The sequence below is a fragment of the Perca flavescens genome, chromosome 17, assembly GCF_004354835.1.
Source record: "Perca flavescens isolate YP-PL-M2 chromosome 17, PFLA_1.0, whole genome shotgun sequence".
Lineage (NCBI taxonomy): Eukaryota > Metazoa > Chordata > Actinopteri > Perciformes > Percidae > Perca > Perca flavescens.
Window position 1 is genome coordinate 24,565,011 of NC_041347.1, and position 19,438 is coordinate 24,584,448.

The window sequence follows — 19,438 nt, forward strand, 5'->3', positions numbered from 1 at the left end:
ACACGTTTGTCACACGCAGGACTATTGCAGGGAACACTAAAACCCTAGGGGAGGATGGCATGGAGGGCGGGTGGAAGGAGGGGAAGAAGAAGGGACAGAGGCTGACCACCAGTGTGGCATGGAGGGAGGAGAAAGGGGGGCTGTGGGTGATATGGATGAGGCTGGCAGATATTCACTGTCCACCACCTGCGAATGCCAAAGGTCCTTAGCCGGACACCTCTTCTCTACTTATGACGCATCAACGCTGGTTACGCTAGTTATAAACCAAGCGGGTTGGAGGGTTGGAAGGAAGGAAGGCTGGAGAGCAGAAGGGAATAAAGTAAAGAATGAAGGAAGGAACAAAAAAATAAAGCACATGGGGAAAAAAGAAAAAGGCAATGAAGGAATGTGCAGATGTCAAGACACAGATGTCACAGCCTTTCATGCCCTTTAGACTGAACATTGCCCGTTTGGTGAGTAAAAGAGAGGAGGGAGAAGCCCACACCGAACTAGAGTTGGACAGAGGAAAACATTTCACAGTTTCCTGGGAGCAAAAATTAGAAGCAGAGCTCCTTCTTTTTCTTTTCACCAAATGAATAAGTATCTAAATATATTTTTATGGTTGCACAAAAGATTATGGAGCTCCTTTGTGACATACATGTCTTGCTCAAATAAGAAAAACAAACACAATTCTCTATTTTAGTAGAATCTGTATTTTTAGTATACTTTTCCAGTACAATTTACCTTTCCTAAATGGTTATAAGTGCCTTCCTCTATCCATCCTGTATTAAGTCTAAGATGCAACCTTTTCAAGTACCCATGGGTTAATTTTCCTCCCCTGAAATGAAGATACACCCCACAGCCAGGCTGTGGTCTTTCCATGCCTCCAAATCCATCTGTCCCCCTGCTCCTCCTTCTATGCAAGCGCCAAACCTTCGATAAGGCCAGAGTGCCTGCATCTCACTCAGTCATCGCTGCTTCTGCCACTGTATGTTCATCACTCACTCAGTCTGGCCCTGGGAGAATGCCTGGACACAGGACATGACAGGGGATACACACAGACAGTCATAAATACAGTCTAAACCACTGTCCTCCAGGTCCATCAGCTAGCCAGTAATAATGATCTCATCCCGCCAGGAGTGAGCTGGAGGGCAAGACGGTCAAGGTCTTGCCCTCTAGATCATTAAGCATGTCTGTGTGTCAGTGCAGCCGTACACTGTTGGCTGTTTTGAGTAGCTTTCTTGCTGCGACTGCTTGTATTGCTCTTGGACAACTCTAAGTATGAACCAGTCAAGGAGAGAACGATGACCATTACTAGGAAGAGAGATGGCCTACTACTCATATCAGCCACAGAGTACAACATCAGGCCTGGCTATGTGTGGGAAACTAGTCTAAATTAATTGATAGTACAATGTTAGACTCTAGCAAAAAAAAAAAAAAAAAAAAAAAAGCAAATTATAACAGACTGCGTAATGTCACATAGTTCATTTCAAATTTGACTTATTTCATATGAATACATTGTAATTCATCAAGTAATTCATTCAAGGCAAACACTGATTTGGAGACCCTCATGGATACGTCCGTTTGTTCATGAAAAAGAGTACCAGGGTCATCTCAGAGCAAGGGGTCAACAAATCAGATGTAGTTTCTGTTTGCCTCTAGCTGTGGTTTGTGCGTGTGCATGTCATCATCACAACTGCCCAACAATCTCACTGACCTTAGCCCACATAACCTGCCCTCTGATATCATTAACATCTGTCAAACACTGTCAGCTTCTCATTCTTCATGCATACAGCCCCAAACACACATATATTAAAAATGTATTATAGCTCAATCATTCAACATTGAAAAAGCAAACAGAGTTCAAGTTTAGTTGAACAAGCTAAAGTAGCCACCATGCCTTAGACAAAAACATGATACTAGTAACACTCTCTGGTTTCAATCCTTTCTTTCTTATCTAGACAACTCAGTCCAATTAAGCATACAAATTAGCTTCAACCATTAACCCACAAACGTCAACCTTTAGAGATTAGAACAGATGGATTATGCAAACACTTGACAAGAGCAGGTTTGCTTTGTAAAGTACAGTAGTTGAGAAAGGCTGTCAACATCTTAAAATTCTGTTTGTATAACTGAAAAGGCTTTTTCAACTGCAGATAAATGTGAACCAACCCATTTCAGGGATGTTGTCTGTAGGGTGATTTGGGAAGATGGCAGGAAAGAAATTGGAGCCGATGACAGGTCGACTTCGGTGTGCTGCTACAATATATAACACTACAGGAGTTATATCTTGAGTGTTGATAGATCAGAACTCACAGTGGTATGTGTGTGCATGTGCCTTCCCGACCAATGAGCTCCTTGCACAAAAATCCAGAATCACCAGCTGACGAACGTGACAGAGACCACTGAGCGTCACCAAGAAAAACACTGCAAACCCCACACACACTCCTGCGCAGAGATCTGTCTGGCCGGTGTTGAGCACTTTTATGAGCTTTGACAAAGCCTGCATGCTCTACCAGGCAGGGCTAAAGCACAGTGACAGACAAGGTCATGCTGCACTGGCCTGTCAAGGAAGAAAGAAACACACACACACACACACACACACACACACACACACACACACACACACACACACACACACACACACACACACACACACACACACACACACACACACACACACACACACACACACACACACACACACACACACACACACACACACACACACACACACACACACACACACACACACACAAGCCATGAGCAGGTGTTAATGACAATGACCAGGTAGTAATAATAATCAAAACAGACACATATTTGCACATACTTCACACACATACTCACATCCATATAAATGCTGAGTGATAAGACACATACAACCTATTTTAGTCAGAAATGTGGATTTTGTTTTCTAAACTGATGTCACAAACTGATGCCCAGCAGGATATAGCTGTGTGGCAAATAACCTGATGTGCATTCAGTGGGGGCCATCACAGACACAGACAAACCTTGTCAGCTAAATAATACCTCATGCTGTATAATGTCCTGCAGGAGGCTGGCCATTCATAGAGGCATTGTTCAAGCTTAGTCATGTATGGTTACTTTGTTGTACATGATCTAATTGGGGCATGAAAAGTTGAATCTGGTGATTTATTTCACACTTAGCAAAACAACATTAAAGGAAGATAAAGGACTAGTGCATGTGATCCAGTTGAAAAGCCGTCACACTTTATGATGTGGTTACAGTTCTTATACTCACCCATTTGAATGTAAAATTCAATGGGTCTTATGTATGTGGTCCATTTACTAGCTTTTTCTGAAGGTTTTCGACAGCATCTCTGTCTTGAACAGTGGATAGAGCAAATGACAACCAGAGATGCAGTTGAAAGCTTTGGAAAACCCTTGTTAAGTAGACCTTTGTTTAGAATGATATTGTCAAAAATATGTTTAGAACAACATAATTTACATCAGCTGTAAATTAGTGCTGAAACAATTAACCAATGAAGCAAGTACTCCATCATCAGAAAATTCATTCATCCAACCATTTTAATAATGGAGCAATTGTATATTGTCAAATATTTCCGAGTTAAAGCTTCTCAAATGTGAGGATTTGACGCTTTTCTCTACTGAATGTTTTTGGGTTTTTAGAGTTAATCTGTTGCACAAATAAAACAGACCAAAATATGACATGATTAATTGATTATGAGAAAATGTGTTAGTTGCAGCCCTGCTTTAAATATATAGTTAATGTCCATCAATGTCTCAGTTCCATTACCAAAAAAGAAATAATCCCAGTAATTTGATCACTATCTGTGACATATATTAGATTTATGGCATGGAGAGACACACACTGGCCAGTCTTTTATACACATTTACACCTATTCCTCCACTTAATGACACTACTTAGACATGCACACAAATATAGAAAAGGCCACACTCCTTACAAATTATGGAAGCGGTGACTCAGAAAGTACGATGAGTCTACTCAAACAGGACTAAGGCACTAAAAACTGCATACATACAAACAACATACAAGTAAGGATGTCCCGCAGGCTGCCATTTCTGGCTGTCATTCCAGCTGAGCATTGAGGCAGAAGGACGGAGAGAGAGAGAGAGACAGGCGGGTGGAGAAGAAAGGGTGGGTGGGGGTGGTGACACAATGAAGGCTCACAGGGAGACAGGAAGCAGATGGTGCAAATGAGGCTGTGGTATTTAATGAACTACTGCACTGTCAAGGAGGAGAGGAGAGGAAAGGAGAGTTTGTATTACCTATCTAAACCACAGCCATTTAATACCTCTAACATTACTTTCAACACCGGCAGTGTCACATTTTAATGGCTGATCCCACCTAACAAGGTAATGATGTTAAAAATCCTCATAAAATGAAAACTGTTCTCCAGCCTGGCCAAATAACACAATGAAAACAAAATATAATCACTCTCTATTTCGCACACACATTCTTAGTTTTCTTGGAGCCAGAATACATCTTTTAAAGAGCACAGCTGCTTTCAGTAGCACAAAGAGAGAGCAGAAAAAACAAGGGAAGCCAAAGAAACATGGATGGTATGGTGGAGATGGAAAGAGTCAGTGACTTTGTAAATACACTGAAGCAGACCGGGCAGCATTCAGCAGTGTAAGGTCGCTGTTTGTGCTGGTGGTTTTCCACTAACATGACTGAGCCAGCTTCCTATGCATGGGCTGCCTGAAAGACTTTCTACACCTGTCGATCAAAGCCTGTTTGAACCTGCTTGGGTATAAGGTCAGCCGACCAGTGTTCATACATATAGAGACACCAAAAAAATAATAAAATCGCAACATATACCAGAAACTGGGTCAATTAATTGTACTGGGGACATTCACAGCAAGAGCTAAGACCCTTGCTGTTTCTGATGCTATATGGTTATTCTCCGTCATTGCCATCATCTTTGTTGTCGTGGTAATGAGGTTTCCCTAATGGCAGGTCAGGGTCAGCTGTGGGTCAGTCAGCAGGGGAGTAAGACCCTCAGAGTGAGCAACAACCGTCAGTCCTTGAAGCCAGTCATCGTTCCCTGCCCTCCCATATATATATATATCTATCAACATTCACCCATATATCTTTAATGAGTCTTAAATATAAAGAAAATAAACACACATTACTAGTTTGATCAGCAGACATGTGCCACCCCTACTACATCCTTAAGGAAGGCACAGAATCATTAGCACCTTCAAAGCTGGTGTTGAATACTATACAAAGAGAATGTCTGAATTAATTGTCATTTGGGATGTTTATGATTTATATAAAATTGATTAATCACGTGGCCGGGTTGGCTCAGTGGGTAGAGCAGGTGCACATATACTTGGAGGTTTATGCTAGGGCTGGGCGATATGGAGAAAATCAAATATCACGATCATTTTGATCAAATACCTCGATATTGATATTGCAACGATATTGTAGTGTTGACTATTGGTGCTTTCCCAAAATATTTACACAATGAGACTTTTAGTAAATAATCATCAGTAATGTGGATATAATGACTAAATGGGTAAAGGCAAATAATAGAACAGTTACAACAGTCTGGTAAGTTCAGAAAATGACATCACTTTACTGTAATGCAGCCTTTAAAACCAGGAAAAGACAACACTTATGTAATATTACAATATTACGATATCCAAAATCTAAGCCGATATCTAGTCTCATATCAAGATATCGATATAATATTGATATATTGCCCAGCTCTAGTTTATGCCTCAATGCAGAGATCCAGGATTCAAATCCGACCTGTGACGATTTCCTGCATGTCTTCCCCCTCTCTCCCTCTCTCTCACCTAGCTGTCCTATCAAACAAAGGCAGAAAAGCCCCCAAAAAAAATAAAATCGTAAAAAAATTCCAAAGTGCGGGGTGTACCGTTTCCCCATTCCTGGGATATATGTTCCATTTGTGCAGGTGGGATAACTGCACCATGCATACCATGAGCGTTTTTTCCCCCCATATGACAGGAAAGGCACAGTAAAAAGACGACATGTTGGAAAGTGAAATATTCTCCTGCCATGTTGTGTGTTTAGCTTCATCTCATAGCTTTCTGCCAGAGAAGCCAAGATGTTGCAAAAAATCGTTTAATCTTTTGACATTTTCTTGAATAACAGGCGGAGTGACAGCTTTTCTTTATTTAATTATTGTTTCAAAATAATTGACTAGTGTTTAATGGAGTCAAATACTTAATTTTAATACATTTGTGCTGCACATCCATGAAAAACCCATGTCACTTTTTTAAAACTTGCTATGAAGAAAAACAGGCATTTCATATTTCAGCTTTAAACAATTAACCAAGTACTGATGATCAATGTGGGCAACCAATGATTGAGGAAAGTGCTTCAAATGAACACCCCTAAATGTCAAATTAATATTTGCTTTTCACCATGTACGGATGAAAGGACCAGGCCACTTATTTTCGTAATTTAGCAACTTTAATGACTTGACATCACACTGAAGGTATAAATTAAATTGATATTAATAGGATATGAATTGTATACAAAACTTTGATGAGTTCTTTCGCCTTACAATAGAGCCGAAATTTCATTTGTGGTCAGAAATGTGAGGGTAATCCCACCCAGGTATTACATATATCCCACAGTGTGCTTAATACTGACTGGGCTGTCACAAGAGAATGAGACAGAAGACGGATAGAGAATAGAAAAGTGCAACAAGAGCAGTCTGTGTGTATATTTTAATACAGACACCGATTCCACTTTAACATCTATGTGTCTGAGCCTAGATCAGCCACGGTCCACAGAAACCAAAGTGAGGCATGAGACCAGATGACTCCAGGGCGATATCATCTGGATAACAACAACCATATTTCTATGGTTAACGTCAAAATAACATCTCTCTGTTCTTCCAAAGTTCATGCATTTGCAAAAGCTTTTATTCCACAAACCCTACTAAGGCAAAGGCCGACCATTTACACGTGTTGCGTGCTGCAAAAATATAGTTAATCATATCAGGTGATATAGGCCATTCAGCCAACACCACATCAAACAGAAATCCAACATTCTTAGGCGTTGTGAAAAGCACAAATGTTATTAGCTCCAGTAAAAGAATGAACAAGAGAGACATTCTATCAAGATGTTAACTTCTGCTGCTCTGGAGGTGCTCAAGTCTGCTCAAAAGAAAAAAAAACTGTCTGTCATGAAAATAATCAAGGGGAAGTTAACTTAATAAACGCCCCACTTTGACCGTTTGTTCTTGCAAAAAGACAGAAAATTTTACTTTAGAGGAAAAAAAGTGGGCTTTTACACCAAAGGTATGACCTTTAAAAAGTGTGTATGTGTATGAACTCTCCTATGCAGACACGCACATTCACGCACAGCTCAGAATCATTCTAGGCTGTGGTCCCAATGCTAACCTCAAGTCAACAAACACACATGGAACTCAGCAGAGAGAGAAAGAGACAAGGAGAAGCCAGTGGTTATTATGCTTGGACCAAGGTTCTGTGCTGTTGTATTCTGAAGTGTGGACTGGGCCTAGCTACAGATAGAACGTGGACCGCAAAACGTCTCTTTAATTGGACCGAAGTGAAACGAAGTCCATATGTTGTTAATAGACAATATTCGCTTAAAGTGAAACATTGCAAATTGTCTTTCTCTCATCTGGGTCCAGCTCTTTCTCTCCCACACATTTTCCTCCTCTGTCCTTTACTCTTTCACATTGCTAACTCCCTTTATTCACACACCCTTTCCTCTCCTCTACACACTTAACTTTCCCCACTTCTATACCGCAACCATAAATTCTTATTTATCATCATCTTTCCGGACCTCACGGATACCCCCCTTCGTCCCACTGTCTTCCCCATCCTGACAAACCTCTCTCCTACTATTTTTAATAGTAGACTGAACACTGGCATTAAATATTTACAAATGGCACTCAGGAATATTTCAGTGAACGTTTTTTTCTGAAAGGTGTGCTTGAGGAGTTTTTCAAACAGTGGGAAATATAAAATGCAGTTTGTCTTACTTAAACAAACAAAATGTTATGTGTAATATTAAATAATATCAACACACGAATTGTGTAGACCCAACCCAATAAATATCAAACTATGCCATGGAAGTCAGCCCTCTGGACAGTAGGTTTCTTCCATCTATTTTCTATAACTATTTATCTCTATTCAGGGTCAGGGGTAACTAGGCCTGTTCCAGCATAAACTGAATGAAACACCTTACCAGTAGGACACGTCCAGGGGGTGAAAACAGCGCCTAGAGATGAGGTCAGCGAAGACGGACTCAGTCTCACGACACGCTGTCCCATTGCCAATGACAACCCTGGAACAGCTAGTATGGACAGGAGGAAGAGGAGAAGAACAATGAGGATTATGAAAACAACCATAACGGTTTAAAAATGAGGTTAGGTTCCCCGTTTAATATTATGTTCAGTGATAAATCAGAAAACAGACAAGATGATTGAGTAGCACTACTATGTTATTACTGCTGCTACATACATGTAGATTGGAAAGTGAACAACTGAAATGCTAGATTTTCAACCCTGTATTTAACTCAACTGAAACTGTATACTTTTAACAGTGACTATTTAGACACAAGCAGCAGTACCTGTATTTAATCATAAGGTGGCGCAGTTTGTCTGCTTCTTTTTGCTGGCCTGAATTATGCAGGTACACAACATCAGTATGGAGAATCTGACCTGAGAGCAGGGAGATGAAGACACCAGAGGGAGAGAGAAAATTATGATGACAAGAGGGGGGCTCAAGAGACTAAGCTATATATTATCAGCTAATGTCTCTCCACTGTATGCTGTACGACGAAGCAGCAATGCCCGAAATCAATCAAATAATTGATGAATTCCACATCTTTACTGCCTAAGCCTCCACAGGAAGTCCAGCACCTGACAGTTAGCTGCTTCCTCAGATGAGGAGTGTAGCTCTAAATGGACAGCTCTGTGACTGGAAGTCACGTGAGCTAGGAACCACCAAACCGGTAACCACACACTGCTGGGCCTGACACCCAATATATTCCTGTGTCTGCCTGTTGTAAGTGTGTCAGTGTGACTTTTGGCCACACAATCAGTCACCCAGAGGGTGGTACCTATCCTTACACAGTGTGAAGCCACACCCACTGAGGCAAATGCTGTAGCATACAGTACAGTACAGCAGACACACATAATCCACCCACCAGGGTCATGCCAACTGGCATCTAGTCTCTGACATGCACACACACACACACACACACACACACACACCAAATATAGGCCATTAGCCATTAATTTGCAGTGGCACTTTAGCTTTAATAGTGTGATAGAGTAGATACTAATATGATAATATAATAGATATTAATAGGTTACAGTTATAGAAAAATACCGTTGAATTACTGTTGAATTGTTTCTGTTCCTAAAAACGCAATTTATGTTTATGCTAATTGGATGTATCAACGACCAATTAAATGCATGAATAGAAGAAAACATGAATTAGGACAAAGTAGTAGAGCTATAATTTATGTTAGAGTAACATATCTGACGCCTATGAGCTGTACTTCGTATTACTGATTTTAGATCAATGCAGTGGCACAGGATACACCTGTGTTTGCTGTCAACCACAATGATTAACATGCGTGATCCAACCCGACGCTGTAGCCTCTCAGACAGACAGTCAGTTTTATCCACTATGATGTCTAGAGGTTTCAAAAAGAGTGTAATAAAGACGATGGCTTGTTCTTAGCAGAATTAGAGCTCAAACTGTTTTGGATGCAAAAGTAGGTGGTTTCAGGAGTTCAGTACACTATGTGGTCACTTACTAGTGGGGGAGAGAACTGCCAGCTTACAGCCATGTCTAAAGCCAGGGTCCACCCCCATGATGACACAGCCCCTGACAGGACACACCAATAGGCGCTGACGGAGGTTCCGCACAAACATGGCGATTGACTCCTTCTCTGCTGCACTTGTCAGCTTAGTCCTAAAGAGAGAGAGAGACAGAGAGAAATGGTGAAAGAGGGAAAGATAGGCAGAGGAGTGGGGGAAGATATGAACAAACAGAGACAAATATGTGGAGGACAGTTGTATGGTGATGGTAAAGAGAAATAAAGAGAAAAAACAGAAGGAAAGAAAGGAAGAGGTGAGGGATGGGGAAAGACGAAGAGGGAATATGGACACAGAGTAAATCAGTTAAGTGGAAAAAAAAGCCTTGAGAGCACACATGCACATTAACAGTCACACTTAAAATACCTGTAACTTCTAGTGACAAAAGGCAGAATAAGCCTTTTATAAGAGTCCTCTACTGCCTTCTTGACGATTGTGCGAAGTTCATCTCTTGCAAATGTCCTCTGCCTCCACCTGCATTAAAACAGGGCGACAAAAAAAGAAAATTTTTCTTCTATGGGTCATTTCCAATGATTAATACAATCTAGTAAAAGTAATTGTGACTTTTTCTAGTCAGCAGTGACATCCCATCCCACACAACAAAAAGAGCCAGTCTGCGCAATTGGTTGCAACTGGTGCATTAGGTGTTTTATTAGCAGAACATTTCTTTCAAACAGATGATTAAATATTAAGCAATTTTAATTATTTAACCTTTATTTGTACAAGATTAGTTGACTGAGGACATATGTCAGCAAAGCTCTGCTCCAATTTAAAAACAAAATGGTATTGTGTGTATTGTATTGTTTCTATTTAATGTTTCTGTAACCTAAAATTCAAAAGAAAAAAAAAAAGAACAATTTAAGTATGATTAAAAAAACTATTTGACACAGCAGTCTTTTTTTGACCACGCTTCTTTAAACTGTAGTTTAAATGTAGTTTAAATTGTTTGAGTTTCTGCTCATTATTTCTCAAGGTAAAATCCTCTCTGAGGAAACCTAAAAAACAATCATTGACAAATGAATGGCTTGTATAAAAGTGAGGAGCTTTCATATTTGGCTGGTTGGAAAGTATTGTCATGGTCAGGATTTCTGCACCAATTCACTGTAAATCCTTTATTACCAAATATCGTGTGTGTGATTGCATTTCCGACCTGTTGTTGATGCACCACCGAGTGAAGTCACTCTTCACCTTGTCGGGAATGTTCACTTTCACCGTCAAAATCTTCAGACTCTCCCCTCTGTTGATTGCCAGGGTCTATACACACACACACACACACACACACACTTTATTTATTTGGCGCAAAACGGCTGCAGTTTGTTACTAAAATGTCAGTTGAATTTACAACGCTTTTTACAAAGCCACAAGCATTAAAATCTAAAAGGTGGTGATTTTCATTTTCAGAATGTGTTTTAACTTGGAAGCAAAGGGTAAAAACATACACATAAGGCTTAATTTGGGTTAGACAAGATTACTGTATACACTACGAATATGTATAAAAAACATGTCAGGCACCGAACTCTCCACACGAGCACAAAAACTAAATATTTTAACTTTCCGCACACGTGCTTGTAAAAGTGATGAGCCTAGGAGTATATCCTGTAGCCAGGCCTGCTTTGTTGTGTGCTAGTCCCCCCTCAGAGGAACTGTTACATGCGGTTAAGCAAACTGTAGTAAGTGTCTGACCTTTTCAGTGGGGAACCTTTAGCCCGCCACAAAACAGGGCCAAGAAACAAGACGTCAATCTGGAAACCAAGCGGAAGAAGCAAGCTGACAAATGCCACCACTACGCCACCATCAGCACTGAGACCGCAAGGCCTACCCCCACCTACACTCACACACGTGGTGCCACAACCATTACCACTCAGCAGTACCCTCTGATGTGCTGCACCCATATGCAACACACACACACTCACAAAAAACACAAATACAAAACACAGCTAATGGCATGGCAGAGAATTAATGCAGCGAGGTTGCTTGAATTATGATGAAAGTTAAATTTCTCTTCTGTTGGCATGTTTTTGCCCTGGGCTGTTGCACTGACTGTGATGAGATTTCTCAAACAATCTTCATCATCAAAGTTTAGTTGCTGTTGAATGAATTTTCTGAACATGTGGGAAAGGCCAAGAGTGAAAGGAATGTAGTAAATAAAAAAATTAAAGTAGTAAATACAAAACTGGCTTGCTAAATGCGTGTACTCAGGGTTCGCTGTTCAATCTTTTTAGGACCATTTTGTGTAATGAAAAAATGACATTCGGTGTTTACATGATGGTCACGCATGACCGATTCCTACCATTCCTACACCCAGCACGCTGTTAGTTTGTTGAATGTGGGGATTAAAAAAAAGTATTTGAAAACTCTATGGGTATCATCAAGTAAAAAAAAATAAGTAATGGTCAATAAACCAATGTTTTCAGAAAAACAACAAAATGGCAGTAGTTGAAAGTCTCACACCAAAACATCTATTGTCACAATACCATACAGAAAACTGTCTATACACAGTGCTATGGTGCATGAATGAAAGACTATTTCAATCTTAAATCATCTGGGGCAGCTGTGGCTCAGTGGTAGAGCGGTTGCCTGCCAATCGGAAGGTTGGTGGTTTGATCCTTGGCCCTGCAGTCCCATGTTGAAGTGTCCTTGGGCAAGACGCTGAACCCCGAGTTGTCCCAGATGCTGCGCATCGGAGTGTGAATGATTATCTGATGAGCAGGTGGCCTTGTATGCAGGTTCTTTGTAACTGATATAGAACATTTGCCAAAAATCCATCCTTCCATTTGTTTCATGAAACACACACTTTAAAGCAATACACATAAGCACTGCTGCATGCTAATGCAAACGTATGCTTCTGAGCATCCTATAATTTAACTACCAAAAACTAAACAAAAATAATCTTCTCTTTGCCTTGTAGCTAAACCCTAAGTGCAGTTAATGCAACAATGCCCCACCAAAATTCTAAACATTTGGCTGTCTTCAACAGTTGTGTTATTTGTGTCCTTGTTCTGTTTTCCTTGGATACTGGCCACTGTCCTCACTGATGTTTGCACATCTCTCAGTTTCTGCCTGGGTTGGGTCACTGGTGGGAGAAAGAGGGTGATCTGAGAGAAAGGGTGATGTGAGAGAGTGAGAAGCGTGTGTTTGTGTGTTAGATGGGCCAGGAGTGACATGTGGCTAAGTACTGGCCAAACCCTTACAAGACCAGACAGAACGTCTTTCCAAGATGCCCCTTCATCCTTCCACCAGGCCCCTAGGGAGGGCAGTCAGCCAACGTCTTCTCTCTGTCTCCTTCTCTCTTTCACCCTTTCTTAGAGGAGTACCATCATCAACACATCCATCTATCCGACGTATCAAGGATAAACAAAAAGATACACACATGCAGAGACACAGATTCACAGCCTTGCACACTTTTTGACCTGGCTGCAAGTAAACCCTTATTTTGTCTTGTGTTCTGAATGAATGTCACAGTTTTCACCATTTGTTAAACAGTTTCACTGTTTTTTTAAGTTCAATAAATGCAAAATCTTTCCAAAAGAGATCGTGTTAAATAATCGTAATTTCAATATTGACCAAAAAAATCGTGATTATGATTTGTTTCCATAATCGAGCAGCCCTAACTACAACTAGTGAAGCATGTGGAATTAAGCTACATTTAGTGAATATTATTCTTGAAAAAGTAGGAATCCAGATAAATATTGACTCTCTAAATATCCATGAGGATAAGTCACCACAAGGGATCTGGGTCTTTTAAACAAACATAAAAGGAAAATCTCTTTACTACTCCAGTCTCTTTTACACCCTTATTTTATCCATAAACACACAGCACGGAGTCTGACAGTCGATCATGAAACCAACTTCAGCTCAGAATGAGGAAGGAGGTATTTCATTTATCACTAACTGTACATCAAAGTGTAAAATGTGGCTTTACCCAATGTTTTATTAGTTATTTCATTATGTCAGTTGTAAATATTTTATTTTACTAAGAAGATGACAGAAGGAGATTAAACAGGCCAGAAAAACCACTAATGACAATAGTATCCCACTATATATATTTTTGGGTGGGGTCCATTCTTGAAATGGAAAAGAGGTTGTTGAGGTCCTCCAAAACGTGCACACACACACACACACACACACACACACACACACACACACACACACACACACACACACACACACACACACACACACACACACACACACACACACACACACACACACACACACACACACACACACACACACACACACACACACACACACACACACACACACACACACACTTAATGTATGTGAGTGACAGTGCAAATAAACTGGTTTTTCTCCACCTGTCCATCAAAAAGAAGTGTTTAATTGATGAAACAGTTCCATTTACCCAAGCTCCTCTGCAGGCGAGCCCCACACTGAAGCGCTAAACTACCATTTGATCACAACGCAAATCACATAAAAATTAGACCATTGCACATTCAACAAATCTGCCTTGGCATACTTCAGAGCGTACCGCCTGCTAATAGCTATAAGGTAAATGTGTACCCGAAGAAGAAAACCTCAAATCAAATCTGACAGAATTAAATCTGAGCTAAGCATCTCAACTAGATATGTCAAATGGCTTGAAGACCTAATATCACAGCCTTGTATACACTAACTTTAGATTAATTTCTGTTATATACAGTAATATAATTCTATAAAGGCATACAACAGGGACCTTATTATATTCCATAAGTCGCCATAATAGAAAACGCTTTTTCGGTCTGAAATGAATTAATCGATTAGTGGATCGACAGAAACTTAATTGGCAAATATTTTGATTAATTGATTCAATTAATCGTTTTTAATGCAAAAAAAAATTTTCTTTGCGATTGTAAAATTAATGTGTTTGGGTTTTGGACGGTTAGTCGGACAAAACAAGCAAGCATTTTATAGACCAAATAATTAATCAATAGAGAAAATATCTGCAGATTAAGTGAAAATGAAAATGTATCCCAAAGTGCATTTGAAGCAGACAATTAATGTTTCATCCTTCTTTACTCTTACTACTGGCTGTGTATGAATTTGTCTAATCAATTAACACTTGGCAATACCTTAATTTAGATTCTATTTCCTGTATCATTCCAATATGTATACCTTTTTAAACCTAAAATATTACAGATGTAATTTTTTTTAGATTTATTTTGTCTGCCACCACAGGCATGTTCACTGGACCAACTCTAAAATCTTTCTATCGCTCCCTTCATAAAATACCACGTCCTCTTCTTTTAACAAACCACCAGAGCCAGGTCTTATTAAATGTGCTAAAGCAAACGGGCAAGTGTGTGCTTACTGCTTACACACATGCCTCCTGTCAAAACACATCTCCCACCTGCACCCCCTTGCCGACAACTTGACGGCTAGAAAAGGTTCACTTTAGCCGGAATCCGACAGCTAGCAGGGTCACAGCAGCCTGTGGATTTATGCTCCATGACAAAAGCGAGTCATCGAATTAAAGGCCTCTGTTCACAGGACAGGAGAGGGGAGGGGAAAAGGGGAGGTGTGGAGTAGATTGGAGGCCTGATGTTTAGTCAGAAAAAAGAGAGGGAGGCAGATAAGAGCAAAGCAAGTGAGATCAAGTGACAGACGCACCTCGACGTCGCTCATCTGTTTATTCTCTCCCTCCCTTTACCACCCCCCCATTCCCTCTCCCCATCCTTCCGTCCGTCTGTCTGTGGGCCCAGCAGCAGTAGCTGTCACTACAGGAGAGCGCCTGTCAATCAAAGCCTCCTAATCCAATGGCATGTCGGCAGGGGACATGTCACATATGTTAAGAGGAGAGAATGAGGGGACTTTCAGGGTGTGCTTGTGTGTGAGCAAGTGTGTGTGCATGCATGTATGTTTATGTGATTGTATGACTGTAGGGCAGAGCGCGGTTGCCAGAGTGTGGTGTGGCAGAGAGGCAGCGGGTGATGGAAGCTGTGGTGACACATGAGGCCCGGGACCAACTCTGAGTAACCCACTAGTCACTAGAGGGACAGAGGGGGAGCAGAGGAAGCAGAGCAGGGCACAGGAGGGGTAAATATGGAGGCACAGACAAGGCTAACTGTGACTGACATGGCTAGCATTCAGAAGCGGTACACATGAAGCAGACAGAAATGACACAAACACAAACAGATGGTGTGTGTGTGTGTGTGTGTGTGTGTGTGAGCGTGCGCACATGCGTGCGTCAGTCTAGGCAAAACATACGATACAGGTGTGCAGTTAAGTATGGTCCAGCATACTTTAATAATTAGTTTAGTTTTTGTTCATGTTAATTCATTTCGTATGTATTTTCTTAAAGCTTATTTTTACCCTTATACCATAAAGGCTGGTGATTTTATTTTGAAGGAAAATGCCTTGTTTTGTCTTGCTACCTGATGGGGCTGGATGCGGTGGATGTTGCAGGTGAAGTCAACGTAGAGGTGAAACTTGTCAATGTCCTTGTTTTTATTTTGCTGGGCCCCTGGTGCTTTGTGGCCTTGGACAGACTTGTCCTGCTCTTTTTCCTTTAGTGCCGACTTGGACACAGAGGACTGGATAGTCACAAAGCTGTTCTCACACCTAACACAGCAAGAGAGAAACACATAGGGAAAGAAAGAGAAGGGAACTGTATTATTATCAAAAGTAGGTTTTAAAAAAAAAAAAAAAAAAAAAAAAAAAAAAAAAATAGTACTCTGGTAACAATGTCAATGCAACACAGTACAAAAAAAATAAAACCAATCATCACAGAAAATTAAAAATGCTGTGTGCATGCAGATATGTCCTCACAATGTTTTCACGTAGGTCAGTGTCTCAGGGTCTTTAGCTATCATATCAGCCATGATATGCTCCACACCTGTAGACACTTCTTCCAGCGATGACAGACCTGACACACACACAGAAACACATGCATAGTGTACTTAAAAACAATACTGTTGTGGACCTTTAATAAGCACTACAAGTCTGTAAGAGCAAATATAATTTCAACAAAATGTTTCATTTTTCACTTTATTTAAATGTAATTGTATACGTTTGTGGATAAATGTGTTATCTAAATCTTTAACATTTCTACCATTTGAATCAAAGTAAAAAATATCTAACCAATTCATGTAATATCCCCAACAAATCTGTCCATAATAAGTAACTAGTGTGAGTAATTTCACCAAATGTGATCTATTAAGTAAAAAATATTCTCTTCATGAGTCTGACACAAGGACAATAGGTCCAAGGGGTTATTGTCCAAGCATAATGCTAACCTTCAGTTTAATTTAATGTCTAAAAATGTGTGTGGACATGTTTATGTCTTACCTTCTGTACCAGGTTTTACCCATGCCCTTAAATCCAGAGTGTGCGGTGTGTCCATGAGTGCAGAGGCGGCCGCCTCAAGGCCGAGTGCTTTGGCCCTGCGAGCCTTCGTCAGCTTACTGCCTTTCTTATAGGGAGAATACTACAGGTAAAGACAGAAACACCAGACCGAGATGAGTGGCAAGGAGAGGTGTAATAACCACATTCAGGTGTGGATGAAAAGTCTAGATAATTAATATTGCAACCAAAAATTAGATCTCCAAATGACACATATTTCTATAGCATAAAAATGTGATTCTGACCACATGATCCAGTTCATCAGCTGATCGGCAGCTCCTCAGGTTTTGTTCCAGCTCAGCTGTCAAAACCCCGTCCTTCTTCAGGGTCTGAATCACAGACTGGGTCTTCTTGGCTAGAGAGCTGAGCAACACACACGCATAAATGTACAAAAAGAAAAAGATTATCTAAAGTGCAGAATTAAAACACAGAGACACAAGATAAAGTGATACACATGAAAAACTATCACACACTGTTACGTTACCGTTTCGGGCCTTAAAACTTGACGACTAGCACCATCTAGTGGCCAATGTCAAATATGCTGTCTGAAAATTAACCCAATTCTCCTCAGCTCATATGAAAAAACATTTCATGGTTACAGCAGGGTTTTTCCTGGCCTGGATGCCAGCCAAACTTAGCCCCACCCACAACATTCGAGAGCAATTTACTCAACAAACAGAACATAAATATGAGAGCTAATCTCAGTTGTTGTCTCCAGAGTCGGGCTGTATGGGACTCATACAGTTAAATTTTATTTACTCAAGCATAATATACATTTTTGTTTATCAAATTGTCAAAAATAACAGGTAAATGCATAGATTTCTGTCAAATAAGGTAAAACCGACTCATTGCCTTTACCGTACGCAGACTGATCATGCTTACTTCCGTGTGTAGTCACCCCCCCAAAGGCCCATTCTGAGCCAGGAAAAACCCTGTTACAGCTGTATAAACGAAACTCTGAATGTAAGTGTGCCACTACATGCAGTAAATTCATGCTGGCAAGAATATGAGTGAGTTATAATGAGGTGTGTTAGTTTGTTTTTTGGTTAAATTTAAGATATTTCATTTACAGACCATATCTCTTCATATACCAGCTGGACATCTCGGACAGCATCGGCGTCCATGTGGTTAATCATCTCTTTGCGGTAGCGCACCATGAACGGAACCGTGTTGTCCTCACGAAGCAGCCGAATGATATTTACACACACCCATCGCTCCACACATGTCAGATTGGACAGCAGCTGAGGGAAAGGACACACATAGATATTAAAACAGTACATCCATATACACAAATAGATAATTAAGCAGTAAGACACTGCCCATAACATCCAAGGGTTAACTTTAAATAGAAAGAAATGTTTGTCCATGTTCGAGCCAGTATCTGTTGGCGCATTTACAGTATAGAGAGCGGTTATGAAAAATATTACGCAAGTGTGATAAACATGTATGTTCTCCTTCACTGTGGGTGGTGGGTCATTTGACTGTTTTGTTGTAATTTTGTTCAGCTATAAGCAACTATGAATACGCATACACGCACACACTGGGGTGTATAACTCCCAAACTTAAAAACGGCTTGAGACTTTGAGTGTTTTTAGTAATGTAAGAGAACAACATGCAATGATAAAGTGTTAAGCTACGTGTTGATATTCCCCATCCTCTCCCATTCTTTGAGCCTTACTGTACACAACCCAACTTTCCAAGGTAATTTTGTTAAAAAGGTAATGTCCCAATTAACAGCTCAACAACATTAATGCTGTTTGATTAATTGTCATGTTGGCAATTGCAAAAGTGTCCTAGTGTCCTCTAAAGTAAGCTTAACCTAACAGAGGTTGAAATGTGAATGTAAAAGCACTTAAGTGTTGCTGTTTGGCCCGAGAAACATTTTTCCACACCGACAAACTCTACAATACCTCTATCAAGTCCCAGTTCATATTGAGTTCATTCCTCAGAGTGTGTGCTTCTGATAATGGTAAAGCAGTTGGTTGTCCCAAGCAGGCACCACTGGTCTTCTGTTTCTTTTGACACGGCTCATCAAAAGTGAAATTCTCCTCCTCCACTTCTTCTTTCTTTGCTTTAAGGCCAGCTAGTGATGACCCCTCGCCTGCCCATCTGTCTGCCTGATGGGCTTCTGACACGATAAATGACACCCTCTACAAGGAAAAACAAGAGAAAGAAAAACAAATTCTTTTTTTTACAAATTATTGAAAAAAGAATATGACAATACATTGTTTGTGTGTGTGTGTGTATATATATATATATATATATATATATATATA

The 19,438-nt window shown here is 40.3% G+C and overlaps 1 protein-coding gene across 1 annotated transcript in view; it reads right to left on the reverse strand.

The window, feature by feature from the left end:
- Window positions 1-19,438, reverse strand: part of srbd1 (S1 RNA binding domain 1) — a 52,996-nt gene that overhangs the window by 32,190 nt on the left and 1,368 nt on the right. The window contains exons 4-14 of the mRNA XM_028603917.1: window positions 19,073-19,312; window positions 18,237-18,403; window positions 17,408-17,525; window positions 17,109-17,247; window positions 16,590-16,686; window positions 16,196-16,382; window positions 10,972-11,075; window positions 10,188-10,295; window positions 9,761-9,918; window positions 8,564-8,654; window positions 8,180-8,287 (exon numbers count right to left, since the gene is read on the reverse strand). Of these exons, the coding sequence (XP_028459718.1) occupies window positions 8,180-8,287; window positions 8,564-8,654; window positions 9,761-9,918; window positions 10,188-10,295; window positions 10,972-11,075; window positions 16,196-16,382; window positions 16,590-16,686; window positions 17,109-17,247; window positions 17,408-17,525; window positions 18,237-18,403; window positions 19,073-19,312 (1,517 nt within the window). The remainder of the gene's footprint in view (window positions 1-8,179; window positions 8,288-8,563; window positions 8,655-9,760; window positions 9,919-10,187; window positions 10,296-10,971; window positions 11,076-16,195; window positions 16,383-16,589; window positions 16,687-17,108; window positions 17,248-17,407; window positions 17,526-18,236; window positions 18,404-19,072; window positions 19,313-19,438) is intronic.